The following is a 14,332-nucleotide window of genomic DNA, read 5'->3' on the forward strand; positions in this document are numbered from 1 at the left end:
GGACATTTCAGGAAAGGGCAGGTACAGGCAGGGACTGGACCCACTGGCCAGCAGCAGGGGCTCCATAGCATGGGCATGGCTGGCAGTCTTGAGGTGTCCCCCGCTGGGCGTCCCCATAGTATCCTGGCTGGCACTGCTCGCACTGAGGGCCCTCGGTATGGTGCTGGCAGCCCTGGAGGGGCAGAGCGTGGGTTGAGGCTGGGCTCTTGAAGGCCACAGGCCCCTGAGGTAGGAAAGGAGGGCGGGACTCACCTGGCAGGCACCTGATTCGGGCTCGCAGACCTCCGTGTGGCCATGGCAGCTGCAGCGTTCACAGGTGCCCAGGTAGAGGCCACTGGGCATGCGTGTGTAGCCTGTGTCACAGTCCTGGGGGCAGGAAGATGGCAGTGGGAGGGGCTTCCTCGGCAGGGCTGGGTTCTGGGCAGGGACCATTGGGTAGCAGGGCTGAGGTGGGCCTGGGGATGTAGGGAGACCTAAAGGAGGAGAAGCTGGAGAGCACCATGGAGGAAGCTGGCTGGACAGGTGTGTAGGGCCCAGGGCTCACCTGGCAGGATGGGCCACGGTACCCAGGTGGGCAGGTACACTGCTCCACTTCCAGTGCAGGGTCCTGGCCGGTGTTCTCCGGTACAGCCACGTCCATGCTGATGCCAGAGATCCTGGATGTGACAAGCCCCTACGAATGAGCACTCACTCTGTGCCAGGCATCCCTGGAGTCCTATAGGCGATGATCTCATTCACCCTCCCAACTGCCCCGTTGTGATGCTACTGGATGTCCACTCATCCCCCAGCTGCTGCGAGGGCTGTGGCAAATGGCTTAAACCTGCAACTTCCTCCAGAGAATGTGACTTCCTCACCCAGAAAGGTCACACTACTCTGTGCTCTCCTGGGTGACCAATGACAGACTGACCCAGGGTACAAAAGCCTCTTTGCCTCAAAGCAAGATGACTCTGCAGAGCATCATAGGGATGAGGCTGAGGTTTTCCCTGAAATCACTTCCTTGCCTGGCCACTTTCCCCTCCTGTGTCCCTCCCCATCTCTGTCCCTCCCAGGTTTCCCTTGTCAATCGCGTGTACCCCAATCTCTCTCTCAGGCTTTGCTTCTAGGGATCCCGACCTGAGACAAGCCCTGTGAGGAAGGCACTGTTACAGTCTCCATTTTACAGATGGGAAAAATGAGGCACAGAACAGCCACACAGCCTGTAAGAGGTAGAGCTGGCAGTCTGGCTGTACCACATTGCACTGCTTAGACAGGAGCCACCTGCCCAAACTCTCTTTTGTTCTACTGCCCTGGCCCCAGACACCTGCTCTCGGCTGGCTGCTGGCTGTAGGATGCCTGGATCAGGAGTGTGTCGATGCCCGCCAGTGCCATCAGCAGGTGCTCCCGTGTGGCTGGCTGCCCATCAGGCCGCTGCCATGCTTGCTGCCAAGGAAAGGACACATGCGCTACAACTCCTGACATCCTGGGATAATGACACCTCTGAGTGGGAGGAACAGGGGGCCCGCCCCCTCCCCCAAAGGCTCCAGAGACAATGCTGCTCACCTCCCGGAAGGGCACAGTGAAGGTGGTGGGTTGGCCAGGGCTAGGCTCCTGGGAAGGGTGATGCTCCAAGACAATGCCATTGCCTTGCAGTACTACCAATGGCTGCCTGTGCAGGGGCAGGGAGCCAGGCTGGGGCTGCTGGGTCACTGTGAAGCGTAGCTCTCCTCCATAGGAGGTCACCTGGGACACGGTAGAAAGCGCTCAGCTGGGGCCCCCACGATTGGGCCCTCCCACTGCCGCAGCCACCTCTTCCACCTCTTCTCCGAAGGCACCACGACACCCCTGCTTCTGAGCCTTCGCCTAGAATGTCCCTGCTGCTTAGAATTCCCTTTCTCTTCCCAGTCCCTACCCACCTTGTCCCCCTGGAAGCGCGAAGGGAGGCTCCAGAAGTAAGGTCCAGACAAGAGGTGCTGGAACGAGGAGAAGGCCAGTTCTCCGGGCGTGGGGGATGAGATGCCCAGGGTGGTGATGTGGGTGCCTGCGGCATTGGTCAGGCTGAACTGAGAGGGCTCCTCGGAGGCCCCATGCACCTGGGATGGGAGAAGAGGCCGGGATGGGGCTGCGGCCTGGGACTGGCACTTGATGCACCCAGCCCAGGGCTTGGAGATCCTGCCTGATTGCCCGACCACCCGCCTCGCATAGGTACCTGGTCACGGCTCCAAGAGGAGCTGGTGCACTGGCGACTGACGCCCATGCAGAAGCACTTGAGGCAGCCGTCGGGGTTGCCGGTACTCAGGTGGAAAGAGCCAGGGACACATTCGTTGCATAGGCGCCCCACCACGTTGTTCTGCAGGCACAGAGCTGGGAGCTGCAGGATGGCCCACGGGAGGGGCTGCCTGGAGCTTCCATCCTAATCTGCCCACATTCTAGATGGGGACCCAAGGCCAGGGGGAGCCACAGAAAGAGCACGTGTATGAAGGGTTTGCCACCATGTGAAGAATAACTCAGTTAACGGGGGCTTATGCAACCAATCATTTTTCCTTTTTCTCTTTGGTTGCTAGGGGGCTCAAAAATAAATTTAGATTTGAAATATAGATTTAGATTTAAAATAATTACTGCGACTGTTTATGAAGTGTTTCATGCACTGTGCTAGTTTCTGCTCAACCATCATCCCATTTAACTCTTCTCTAAGTACTTTGAGAGGTATGTGATATTTCTCTGCTTCACATGAGGAAACAGGCTTAGGAATGGGAAATGATTTACGCAAGGTCACTCGGCTTGCTAATCCACTCTGGATTTAAGGTCAGGGGTGCTTGACTCCAAAATCTGTCCAGTTCTTTTCCACTGACATTCTTAATGCGAATGATCTCCCTCCGCTGAGCCTCTATTTCCTCACCTGTAAATTGGCAAGGCTAATTCTTATGTCGCCGTGTCCGTGTGAGAATTAAAGTATGGTAAAAGCAAACGTGCAGTACAGATAACAATGGCTGCAAAAAGAACAACTAGCAAAGGATCTGAGATTTGAACCTGGGTCACCCGACTCCCAACAAGTGTTCCTTCCTGATGCTGATGCTAGGCCATCTCTCATGAGGGGGAAAACTAGCCAGCCAGGCCCATTAGCCTCCAACTAGGCTACTACCCGCTGGCCAAGGGAGCTGCGGAAAGGCTGGAGGCTCCTTCCTCCCTCTCCCAGCCGTGTGCCAGGACCCAAGGCCCCCGGGGTGGGGTAGGAGAGGCATGTGTACCTTACAGCGGCAGGCCTCCCCAGTGGTCCCCAAGCTGCCTCGCTCATCGCAGCGTATAATCTCCTGGTCTGGAAGCACAAAGCAGGTGTTGGCAGGCAGGTGGGAACGGGATAAGCATTGTCTAGGCAGACAGGGGCAGAATGCGGCGCTCCCCAAAGATCATGGGCTTCAGGTCTGGGGCCTGGTGGGCAGCCCAGGGAGATGCCAAGGGACGGTGGCTGCGATACTCACTGGTGGGCCTGCACTTCCCGCCTGGCTGGATGGGGTTGCCCTCATATCCAGGGGCACAACTGGGGGAGAGAACAGGTTGTCAGTGGCATTTTCATACCGCCCCCTCTCCGAGTATGACCTGCTTCCCTCAGCCTCCACCAACCTCCATTACCTCTCACAGCGGCGGCCTGTGTACCCTGGGGCACATGCGTCACACGTGGCTTGGCCATCTGTGTCCAGGAAGCAGGTATCTGAGAATCTGTGGGGATCGAGTGGATAGGACATGGGGCAGGGCTGCAATGATGGGCCAGGCAAGGTCTTACAATCCCACTCTGAGCTATCACATGGACACAAGCAGGCTTGAAGCATGATATCACCTCTCCGTCCATCTGTTCATGATCTGCAGCTTCATAGCAACACTAGGAAGGCAGATGGGCCCATTATATGGAAAAGAACCGGAGAAGTCAAGGGGCATAGAACAATTTAGTGGCCAGGTTAGTTAGGATTTGACCCAGGTCTCCTACCTCCCTGCCCAGAGTATGCCCCTAGCCTGCGGCACCGCCCGCTCCCCCTGAGGTGGGTCCTACCTGCGGGAGGCATCGATGTATGGGCAAGGGCAAGGCCGGCAGGCAGTAGCCGTGGCCTTTGTGGCATCCCCAAAGAAGCCGGCCTTGCATTTGTTGCACTGTGGTCCCTCGGTGTTGTGCTGGCAGTTCTGGAAAGAAGGAAAGAGAGTGGCTCAGGGTCTCTAGAGCAGTCCTCTGCCCCCAGTGTGGGGCCCTACTGGACCAATGGGCTCCTTGAGGGTGGGCCTCTGCGGCTGTCTGGCTCTGCCTCTGCCACTGTGCTGGAATTACTCCACAGCTTTGTGGGCCAGAGGGCATGCAGCTGCATCCTCATGAGTACCTCATCGCCTCACATGCAGCCTGTCCCATAGAAGATTCCACACTGACCTAAACTTGCCTTCCTCTTCCAATCTGTGCCCACGGGCCAGGCCTGCCCTCTGGAGTCTGTTCCTTCTACCCCTGATGGCTCTTCAGAGATTTGGAGATAACAGTGTTCCCCGGCTTTCTATCAGCCCACAATCCCACCTCTCTCCACTATCTGTAAGAAATAACGTATGATTTATAGGCTCCTTCCCCTTAGGGCCGCCCTGCTAAGGGCCATGCTTTACATAGGATTCTCCAGGATTGGTCTGACCAGGAAGAGAGTAGGACTTTCACCTCCCTTATCTAGACATTATATTTCTCTTAATACATCCAGAGGTCATGATAGCTTGTCTGGCAGCCATGGCAGTCATTCTGGAGGCTGGGCTAAACTTGTGTAGACACAAGGAAGCCTCAGCTTGGGCCTCCCTCCTTGCCTTTGCCCCCTGCCCCTAGCCAGTGTCCAAGTGCCAGCTGGCACTACTCACCAGGCAGTGGCCGTACACAGGGTCACAATAGCTGGCGTGGCCATTGCAGTTGCAGCCAGAGCAGGTGCCCAGGTAGGGCCCACCAGGTACCCGGGTGAAGTGAGCATCACAGCTCTCGCAGGACAAGCCAGAATAGCCAATGGGGCATCTGTGGGGACAGGATTGAGACAGTGGCTACAGAAACTGTGAGACCCTACTGTTTCTCCCTTATCCTTGTCGGGGTTCCTGCTGGGTCAGGCACCTGCACTCTTCTACACTGTGGGCACGGCCATGGCTAGTGGTGTAGGTGACGGTGGTATCCATGGCGATGTCGCTCAGCCCCACGCTGGCCATCTTGGCGTTGTACACTGTCTGGATGAGCACGGCCTCAAGACTTTGAAGCACCTGCATCATCTCTGCCCGCTGCACTGGCCGGCCAGACTCATGGACCCAGTGCTCCTGGGTGCAAACAAAGGTGGTGGGGGAGGGGGTCACGCATCAGAACCTGCCCAACCTGTATTCCCGGGACCCCCACCCCTGAGGGCTCAGGTACTACCCACCTCGGAGAACTGGACCTGGCGCTGGTTCAGAGCACTGGGTTGGGTGGGCGTGTGGCCCCGGGAGAGTAGGCGATACCCGGCACCCATGAGGACCACGTCTGGCCGCTGCACTGGCTCCAGTGTGCCCCGTGCCAGCTCATAGCGCACCTTGTAGCGCAGGAAGCCACCGTAGGAGTCCACCTGGCCAAGACAGGGCAGATCAGGGCAGGACAGCCATGGGCATGTGTCCAGTTATCCCCTTCCTCCTTCACTCTGAAGACATGGTACTCACTGTGTGCCTGGCACAGAGCTAGGCACAGGGGAGCAGAGACAGATGGGACCTGGGCTCTGCCTTTGGGGTGCTCAGTCCATTGTGGTGGGGACATGATAATGCTGTGTAAAAGGTGCCCAGGTAGGCCAGAGGATGGGCTCTGAACCCAGCCCAGGAGTGGGGTGGTATGGGAGGGCTTTGTGAAGGCTGAGTCAGCATTCTGACCCGGAGGGTGGGAGGAGACAGGCAGGATGAACGAGCTGCTGCCCACGGGGGCTGTGCTGGGCACGACCGCGTTCTTCCCCACAGCTGAGTCTGCCCTGCTGCCCATGAACTTCAGAGGGAGCGGAACCCAGGCAGGTTCTGGGCATGTGGGGAGGGGCTTGGCCCTATTCTTATCCCGGCCCTCACCTTGTTGCCCAGGAACTGCTCAGGCAGAGCCCAGAAAGAATCGTGGACCAGGAAGCGTCGGGACAGGTCGACCAGCTGGAACTCTTGCAGAGCGGTGTCGATCTGCAGCTGGGTGGAGGAGAGGGGTGGCATGCCGGGCTGTGCAGGCATCGTCACGTTCACACCTGCGGTGGCGAGAGGGAGGGGTGAGGGCTGCAGCACACATATGCCTGAGACACCCACCTCGAGGGGTGGAAATCCAGAAAGGTGGGGAGTTCTGGAAGAAATGTAGTTTAGAGAGAACTTTAATCTTTCCTCCAAAGTAAAAAAAAAAAGATTTTTCCTCCTCCTGAAGGTCTGGAGGAACATTTCTCAAAGTATGCTCTAGGGAAGGTAAATGCTGTGGAATGATGGTTAAGAACCACTTGGGAACCACAGAGTCAAAGAAAGGTCAAAGGCATTCTTTACAGCAGGACTTCTCAGGGTCTTTTGCTTGTCAGTAGATCCATGGACTGTCAGGGTTAAAACATCCCTGGGGGGGCAGTAGAGAGCTACAGAGGGCGGAAGAACAGGCACCTAAGTCTTGGTTCTACTTCCCTCCAGATGTGAGTCTGGGCAAAGGCCTCAGTTTCCCTATTTATAAAATGAGGTAATAGTAGCTTGCCCTGGAGGGTTATTAGAAAGATAAAATGAGCAACCTCATATAAAATGCTTAAAATAGAGCGTGGCACAAAGGAAGTGCTCAAAAAATCAGGTGTTGTTGCTGTTGGATGGTTAGCTGTTATTGTTGCTGTTACTCTAACAGGTCATCTGGTCCAACCCTCTCCTACACACACACACACGCGCACACACACACACAGAGGAATTCTCTCTACAGCACCCTCCCAGATCTCAGAGCAGCACCAACTATCTGTGATGATAAAAATGCCCTGTATCTGTACTTTCCAACTACTGTGGCTACTAAACACATGAAATGTGCCTTGAGTGCTGAGGAACTGAATTAATTTATTTAAATTTAAATAGCCACATGTGGCTGGTGAGTACCACACTAGACAGCTCTAAGGAATGGGGAGCTCATTACTTCCAAAGGCAGTCCCACTCAAGTCTGGACAGTTTTGACTCTTAGAAAGTTTTCCTTCCTCTGCGTCTACATGTGTCTGCCAACAGCTTTTCCCCTTGATCCTAACTAAATGTGCTCCTGCAACCAGGGAGGAGTCCAGCCCCTCATCTGCAGAATGACCACACATAGCCCCCAAGACCAGGCTATACTGCCCCACACCTGCCTTTGTCCCTCTCGTCCAGGGATGTTTTCAGGCCCCCTCTATCCACAAACAGGACACCTAATTGCCTTGGAATCCCTGTCCACCCCGATTCCAAACAGACAGGCTTGGGTTCCAGTTCTGCCTCTAAATAGCTGTATGTCTCGAGGGAAATCCCATAATCTTTCAGAGCTCCGGGAGCCTCCTCTGAAAACAGTAAAAATAGCCCCAACCTTGCCAGGACTACTGGCTACCCAAGGACTGTGCAAATCAAGCCACAGTGCCAACTCGGTGCTTGAGAAATGGTGGCTATGGCCATTATTATTCTAAGTATACTAGGGGACAACTTTGAGAGGTAATTACATTTTATGAGTCACTTTGAGGTTCCTCAACCAACGAAAGGACATAATAAGCAATATTTGTTGAATGTTTACTGTGTCAGGTGCTAAGCCCTCTACTTGCATTTTAACTTCTGTAATGAAGGAAATGAGATGAGGGGCCGCTTGACGTCAGGTGGTAAATAACAGCGCTGGAACTTGAACCTGGGGCTTTTGATGTCTGGGCCCACGACTTTCTGTCTCTCAGAGCCAGAGAATAGTGTCCAGCTTCCTGACTTTATGTTTGGGAAAAGAGGCCCAGAGAAACCAAGAAACTTGTCCAAAGTCACATAGGCAGTAATTGGCGCAGCTGGAGGTCAGCCTTAGGCTAAGAAGGTGCCAAAGCCTGGGCTCCTACGCTCTCCGGGGACAATGTTACCTCTCAGTCTGTCAGGATAAGGATGACATCAGGGAATATGTACTGGGCACTTACCACGGACCAAGCACTATTCTGAGAGGCTGACATATTAACCCATTAAGTCCTTATAACAACCTGGGAGGTAGGTACTTATTATTTTCTCCCCAATTTTGTAAATAAGAAAACTGAGACACAAGATAGGGACTTGACCAAAGGCACATAGGTAGTAAGGGTCAGAGTAAGAATCTGAACCAGGAATCTGGCTCCAGAGCCCATTCTCTTCAAAACCTGAAACAGGCAAATATCAAGTGTGGATTTGGCTTTTCCAAAAAATATTTTCCTCTTGAAATGCTCTTCTTACAGGGCTCAGCATTTCTTCAGCAACCCTGGGTCCCTCCCCGAACCTGGCCCCCTGTGCACGCTGTTCTCCCACCTGCCCTCCCTCTAAGCCCACTGGAGCCTGGTGCCTGGCCCCCGCCCACCACGGCACCTGCCCACCCGGCAATGCACCTTTGAAGTCATGGGGCTGGTCAAAACGCAACCGGATCTGGTCTCGGAAGCGGCGGCTGCTCTGGCACACGCTGGTGACTCCAAAGCAGAAGCAGGGCAGGCAGGAGGCGCTGTGCTCCAGGTAGAAGTGCCCATCGGGGCAGGGCCCTGCTGGGCGGCATGGCAGTGGGCTGTAGCCGGCCCCCCACAGGCGGCCACCACTCCAGCCCACGCCCAGCACCCTCCAGCCCGTCCGTGGTACCTCGCTGGGGAATGAGCTCCAGGACACCGTCAGGAATGCCGAACACCATTCCTCGGGAGTTCATGGCCTCACAGGTGTAGGCTCCCTGGTCTGCCTCCTTCACGTCTCGGATGGTTAGCGTGCCACGGCCTCCCTTGCTGGTCATTGTCACCCTGGTGGGCACGGAGACAGAGGCAGGGTCAGGCCTGGGGCACTAGCCCAGCCTCCCCTACACTCCCAGTCCCTGCCTGGGCCCAGAGCCGCACCTGGGATGAGAAGGGATGTGGCCCCAGTTGAGCCGCCAGTTGATGATGGGGGTGGGGACACCGATGGCCACACAGGTGAACGTCACTGTCTGGCCCCGGGAAGCCTGGATTGACTCCTGGGGAGGGGTCACCACCTGGGGGGGCACTGGGAGATGGGAGCAGGAGTGAGAGTTGTGAGAAGCAAAGGGAGACGTAGCGCGGGGAATGGCTCAGAGGAGTCAGGTGGGGGAGAGTCGAAGCTGAGACTGTGCAGAGGGAACCTGGCCCCCAGCCCCAGGCCCCCCGCTCGCCCCCAGCTCCCTGCTCACTGCAGCCAAACTCGTCGCTTCGGTCGGGACAGTCGCTCTCCTCATCACAGTGGAAGCTGGCTGAAATGCACGTGTTCGTGGAGACACAGCGGAACTGCGTGGGCCCACACACGTCCTCGGGGCGCTTGGCAGCTGGGGGATAGAGCCAGCTGGTGTGGGCAGTGGGCACTGCCCTTAGGAAGGACCACTCCCACTTCTGACTTATGCCCACCCAATCCGCCCTGTCCACCTTCCCCAGGTGTTCTCAGGGTCTGTCATCTTGCTCACATGACACACAGGTGCCCTGACACGGCTGCCACAACACTGCCCACAATATCACGGTCACCAGTCGGCCATTAACGGCTCCATCACATTGCCCTGTCCCCACCACTCACTCAACCTGCGTTCCCCAAAACAGAGTATACCTGGCATGTCATAGTCACTCAGTTTCTCCCACATTTGGCCACCTTCAGAAGCACAAGGCCCCTGCCAAAGGCATAGCCAAAGGGGCCAATATCTCAGTATCTGTGGACTCTAGGTAATACCCAGGGCAGTTCTCTCTACTGGAAAGCCCTTGCAAGGGGCCTGCCACAGCTCAGACCTTGCTGCTCTGTACCACTCTACTGGTCCAGGGGTGGCACCTGACCTGAGGCAGCCACCTACAGACTGGCCAGAGGCCTAGAGTTAGCCTGGCACCAGGGCTGGGCCTCAGCTAGGCATTTCTAGTGGACAGAATGACTGATTTTCTTCCTCGGAAAGACTGAGCTTGGGACAGACACATGGACAGAAGTGGAGAGGGCAGAGTGGTGCAGGAGTGGAAGCCATACATCTACAGAGAAGGAAAAGGTCAGAAGGCAGCTGTCTACTCACATTATCTCTGGGACCTCTGTCCCAATACCCTGCAAGTCCCAAGGCCATCCAGCTTTGGAGCTCTCTGTTCTGTGCTGTCAACAAGGACCTTCTTTGACTGTTTCCGGCAGAGATCTCTGAGAAGGGCTTTTCAACTAAAGCCCTCAATTACTTTCTCTTTCCCCAGGGGCCATGTAGTCAGGCAAGCTTAGAGTCACAGAAAGGGCATCATAAAATGCTGCCAGTCTGAGGCACGACGCTATCTCTCTCCAGTGTTTGCTTTGGAGTAGGGTGGGTGAGGGAAGGTAAGGAGGAGAAGCTGGATCAGTAGATAGTAGAAATGTCAATATGCACTCAGACATGTGACCCATGATCACAGAGAAATGATTTGAAGATTATCCTCGGTCTCGGACTAACAAGCCCCAGGCTTCATCTCATAGGACAGGACACACGAGATGCTATCTTATATGGTCTCTGACTCTCCAGCCTCACCCGTTTAACTGTCATAAGGCCGATTACATTGACTAGATAAATGGATAGCAAATGGATGGATGGGCACTTGCTAGATGGATGGTTAGATAGATGGACAGGAGGGAGGAAAAGATATTGGCTATATGGATGACTAGATGGATAGATGGATGGATGGAGAGAGGGAAAGATAGACAATGGACAGATGATAAATGAATAGAGAGATGGATGAGAGGAAGGCTATTGAACAAATAAATGGATGGACAGATGGACAGTAGATGGATGGACAGATTAAGAGCAGGGATGATAGAGGAACAAAATAACTCGGAACCATCTCTAGGTAAAAAACCTCTAGGCCCACGAGGGGAAGGCTTTGACTTACATACATCAGGGACTCGGTGTATCAATCCCTCTTAGCTACTGCTCTGACCCACACACAAGCATAAATAACAAAGACAAGATTAATGGTAACAAAGGAAAGAAGTAAAGAGACAGAGACATTAACCACGGCAGTCTGGCCACACTACTTGCTGCAAAGGCCAACTCAGAGCCAAGGGCCCTCACTGCTGGGGATAGAGAGAAATAAACCTTAAAATTTGTCCCCAGGGCCTTTACCACTCAGAAAGAGCAAACAAACCTGCCCCAGAAAGGCTGGGGCATGGGCACCTAGGCCTGGGTGGGGCAGGGGCACCTGGAGGTGCCTGGGACACTCACGGCAGTCGGCCTCATCGGTGTGGTCCTCACAGTCAGAGTCACCATCACAGCGCCACAGCTTGAGGACACAGTGCCCATTTCCACAGGGGAACTCATTGGGCTCACAGGGCGGAGCAGGGCCTGGGTGGACCAAGCAGGGTTCGCCAGAGACCCTCCCCCAGCCAGCTCCCCCACACCCCGCGCCCCCACCTCCATTCTGCCCGGTCCTCACCACAGTCCAGCTCATCACTGCCGTCCTTGCAGTCTTCCTGCCCATCACAGACATAATCTTTAGGAATGCAGTGCCCACTGCGGCATGTGGCCTCGTGAGGCCCACAGGGCACGAGCCCACCTGGACTGGGGAGCAGATGATGGGGAGCAGGGATGCTTGGTAGTGGCCACGGGGTGCTTGCCTCCGGCTGGGGCGATGTAGATGGTGTCTCCACCAGCAGGGGTGGGATGGGGCTGAGTTCTGGGACTGGCTCCTCTGTAGACAGAGCCCACTTGGTGTTGGAATGAAGGGGTGGCTTCCTTGCCCCCAACATTCTCCAGACTCTCCATGCTGCACCTAGTGCCCCTGGCCCTGTTGTCACCCTTCCGTGTCCCTGCCAACCTCCCTTGGACCCCTCTGCCTACATCAAAACTTCACAGCCCGGATTGACTTGGAGGCCCAGGCATACCCTGACCCTCCCCTGGCGTCTGCAGGCCGCTGTGCCCCAGACAGCCCCCCTCACCACAATTGAGCTCATCAGACATGTCCCTGCAGTCAGGCCTCCGGTCACAGCGATACTCCAAGGCCACGCACTCATTGTGGCTGTGGCAGGCAAACTCGGTATCAGTGCAGACTCTCGAGATCTGGGGCACTGTGGGGTTGGAGGGAGTCAGAGAGGCAGGTGGAAGGTTGGTGAAAGGTCAGCACAGGCACTGCATGGCTGGGAGTGGGCATCGGTGCCCTGTGTCAGGCCACGTGGTTTCTGGCAGACTCAGTGAGGGAAAAGAGCATGTGGTGGATACATCTGCAGCACACACAGGACGTGGGGTATGTGGCAATAGCCTTACTCAGCCCTAACACAGACCCCACACACAGTTGGCATGCCACACACATGCATCCACCACATCACACGCATGCAAGCCACAACCTAGCCCAGCAAGGACAAAGAGGAAGGGGAGGTGGGGTGGCTTGTGGGCTATGCCCAGCCATCTTGCTCTCGTCCTTCCTTCCCCTCCATCCATTAACTTTAGTTACTAGGCTGGGCCTGGGTCTGGCTTACACTCTCACCTGGTGTCACTGCGGCCGCCACGGCGGCCAGGGGGGGCGGGGGTGTCTGTGCTGGAAAGGAAGGTGTGATCAGCAGTCGTCCCACCTGGGACCTGGAAGCTGTGGGCTGCAGGGCGGAGCTAGGCCCGTCCCACCATCTCTAGCCAGGAAGACTCATTGAAATGTGGGGAGAAGAGGGCTGGCTCCCCAGCAATCTTTAGACCAGGTTCTGGGGATGCCAAGAGAGCGAACTTGATCTTCGAATGCACTAACTGAGGTTTTCCGTGCAGAATGAAGGAAGTGATGGTCTCAGTATTTTTTTCTGATTGGGCTATATCATGCTAGGGGTGGAGTTTGTTCAGTTCTGGGTTCCACAGAGTCAGAGATGGTGACATGTTGGAGCCTTCCCAGGAGAGGGGACCGAGATGGAGACAGGGTTGAGGACCATAACCAGTGAACTGGGACTGTTTGGCCTAGAGAAGAAAAGACTCAGGGGGTCAAAACAGGACCCCGAGTGTGCAGTGAAAAGAACCCTGGGCGGACTGAGAGCAGGAGGCCAGGCCTTCACATCCAATAGCTGTGTGACTTCGGGCCCGTTCCTAGTCTCTCTGAGCCTCAGCTGCTATCTGTTTCTCATCTCATCTCCTCATAGGTTCTGGCAAGACTGGCATAGACACAGGGTTTGATTTAAACTCCGGCTTTTCCACTATCTGTGTATGTGAATTTAAACAAGCCATTTTTCCTGTCTGGGCCTCATTACCCTTATCTCTATAACAGGAGGAATAACATCTACTTCACAGGAACTATTGTGAACACTGAATGGGAGGCTGGAAATAAAGGCCTTACAGAGGGCTTAGCATATAATCGGTGCTCAGTAAATAACTGTTGGTTATTATTAAACACAAAAGTGTTTTGGACCTGAAAGTACTGTATGAAGAAAGGACTTGGTAATGTATAGAGGTTGATAGAGAGCAGAAGTTGGGTCTAATGGGTATATGGTAGAGGAAACAGATTATACTGATGGGGCGGACTCATAAGGTGGTGAGCTCTCTGTCCCTCTCTTAGCCCAAGCTAAGAGAGCCCATGGTGGGGACACTCAAAGGGGACCCATATGAGTCTGAGAAACTGGGGGAAGTGACTCCAGGCCCCAGGATAGGCTCACCTGTGCCCAGGCGTCGGAATTGGAATCCCTGGGGAGAGGTGATATAGGAGGCGATTGAGCCACTGGAGATGACAGTGCGCAGCACCTCCTCAATCTGAGCCCCATCCGCGTTCCCTTCGGAGCCCACATCCAGCTCCACAAAGACCCAGCCGTCCAGCTCCCTAGGGATGGGCATGGGGCAGGGGAGCAGGGTGAGGAAGATGCCTAAAGTCTCAGCTCCTCCCTCAGGCCCCTGCCTGATGCTCAGGCCTGATCACTTGACCCTTGCCCTGCTCCTGGACAGCCTGTACGCCCAGCAGAGCAAGTTAAGGTCCAAATTGCACCCCCACCAATTCCTGAATTTCCACCAATAGAGATGAACCCGATTAGATCTCTCCTGCATCCCTCTTGGTACCCAGGCTTTTCTCCATTCTTGTCAGCTCCCTCTGAGTTACCCCTCAGTCCCTTGCCAGCCCCCGGGGACCCTTCTCACTTGATGAATACCACACTGACAATCTGGTCTCCGGGAATCTTCAAGTACTCTGACTCCAGCTGGGGAGGGACACAGCACCATCAGCCTCTGGATACCCTCACCCCATCCTCAGTCCTGCCCTACCAC

The 14,332-nt window shown here is 55.3% G+C and overlaps 1 protein-coding gene across 1 annotated transcript in view; it reads right to left on the minus strand.

Moving 5' to 3' along the window:
* The window catches only part of HSPG2 (heparan sulfate proteoglycan 2), a 65,005-nt gene that overhangs the window by 45,676 nt on the left and 4,997 nt on the right, over positions 1-14,332 (minus strand). The window contains exons 3-26 of the mRNA XM_023529396.1: positions 14,207-14,265; positions 13,735-13,895; positions 12,049-12,177; positions 11,547-11,801; positions 11,336-11,455; positions 9,326-9,457; positions 9,018-9,162; positions 8,773-8,924; positions 8,532-8,678; positions 6,049-6,212; positions 5,388-5,567; positions 5,090-5,286; positions 4,849-4,996; positions 4,022-4,149; positions 3,607-3,693; positions 3,456-3,514; positions 3,225-3,292; positions 2,186-2,326; positions 1,893-2,069; positions 1,540-1,719; positions 1,301-1,419; positions 545-656; positions 253-366; positions 45-172 (exon numbers count right to left, since the gene is read on the minus strand). Coding sequence (XP_023385164.1) covers positions 45-172; positions 253-366; positions 545-656; positions 1,301-1,419; positions 1,540-1,719; positions 1,893-2,069; positions 2,186-2,326; positions 3,225-3,292; positions 3,456-3,514; positions 3,607-3,693; positions 4,022-4,149; positions 4,849-4,996; positions 5,090-5,286; positions 5,388-5,567; positions 6,049-6,212; positions 8,532-8,678; positions 8,773-8,924; positions 9,018-9,162; positions 9,326-9,457; positions 11,336-11,455; positions 11,547-11,801; positions 12,049-12,177; positions 13,735-13,895; positions 14,207-14,265 — 3,302 coding nt within the window. The remainder of the gene's footprint in view (positions 1-44; positions 173-252; positions 367-544; positions 657-1,300; positions 1,420-1,539; positions 1,720-1,892; positions 2,070-2,185; positions 2,327-3,224; positions 3,293-3,455; positions 3,515-3,606; positions 3,694-4,021; positions 4,150-4,848; positions 4,997-5,089; positions 5,287-5,387; positions 5,568-6,048; positions 6,213-8,531; positions 8,679-8,772; positions 8,925-9,017; positions 9,163-9,325; positions 9,458-11,335; positions 11,456-11,546; positions 11,802-12,048; positions 12,178-13,734; positions 13,896-14,206; positions 14,266-14,332) is intronic.

The sequence above is a fragment of the Pteropus vampyrus genome, unplaced genomic scaffold, assembly GCF_000151845.1.
Source record: "Pteropus vampyrus isolate Shadow unplaced genomic scaffold, Pvam_2.0 Scaffold36, whole genome shotgun sequence".
Classification (NCBI taxonomy): Eukaryota; Metazoa; Chordata; class Mammalia; order Chiroptera; family Pteropodidae; genus Pteropus; species Pteropus vampyrus.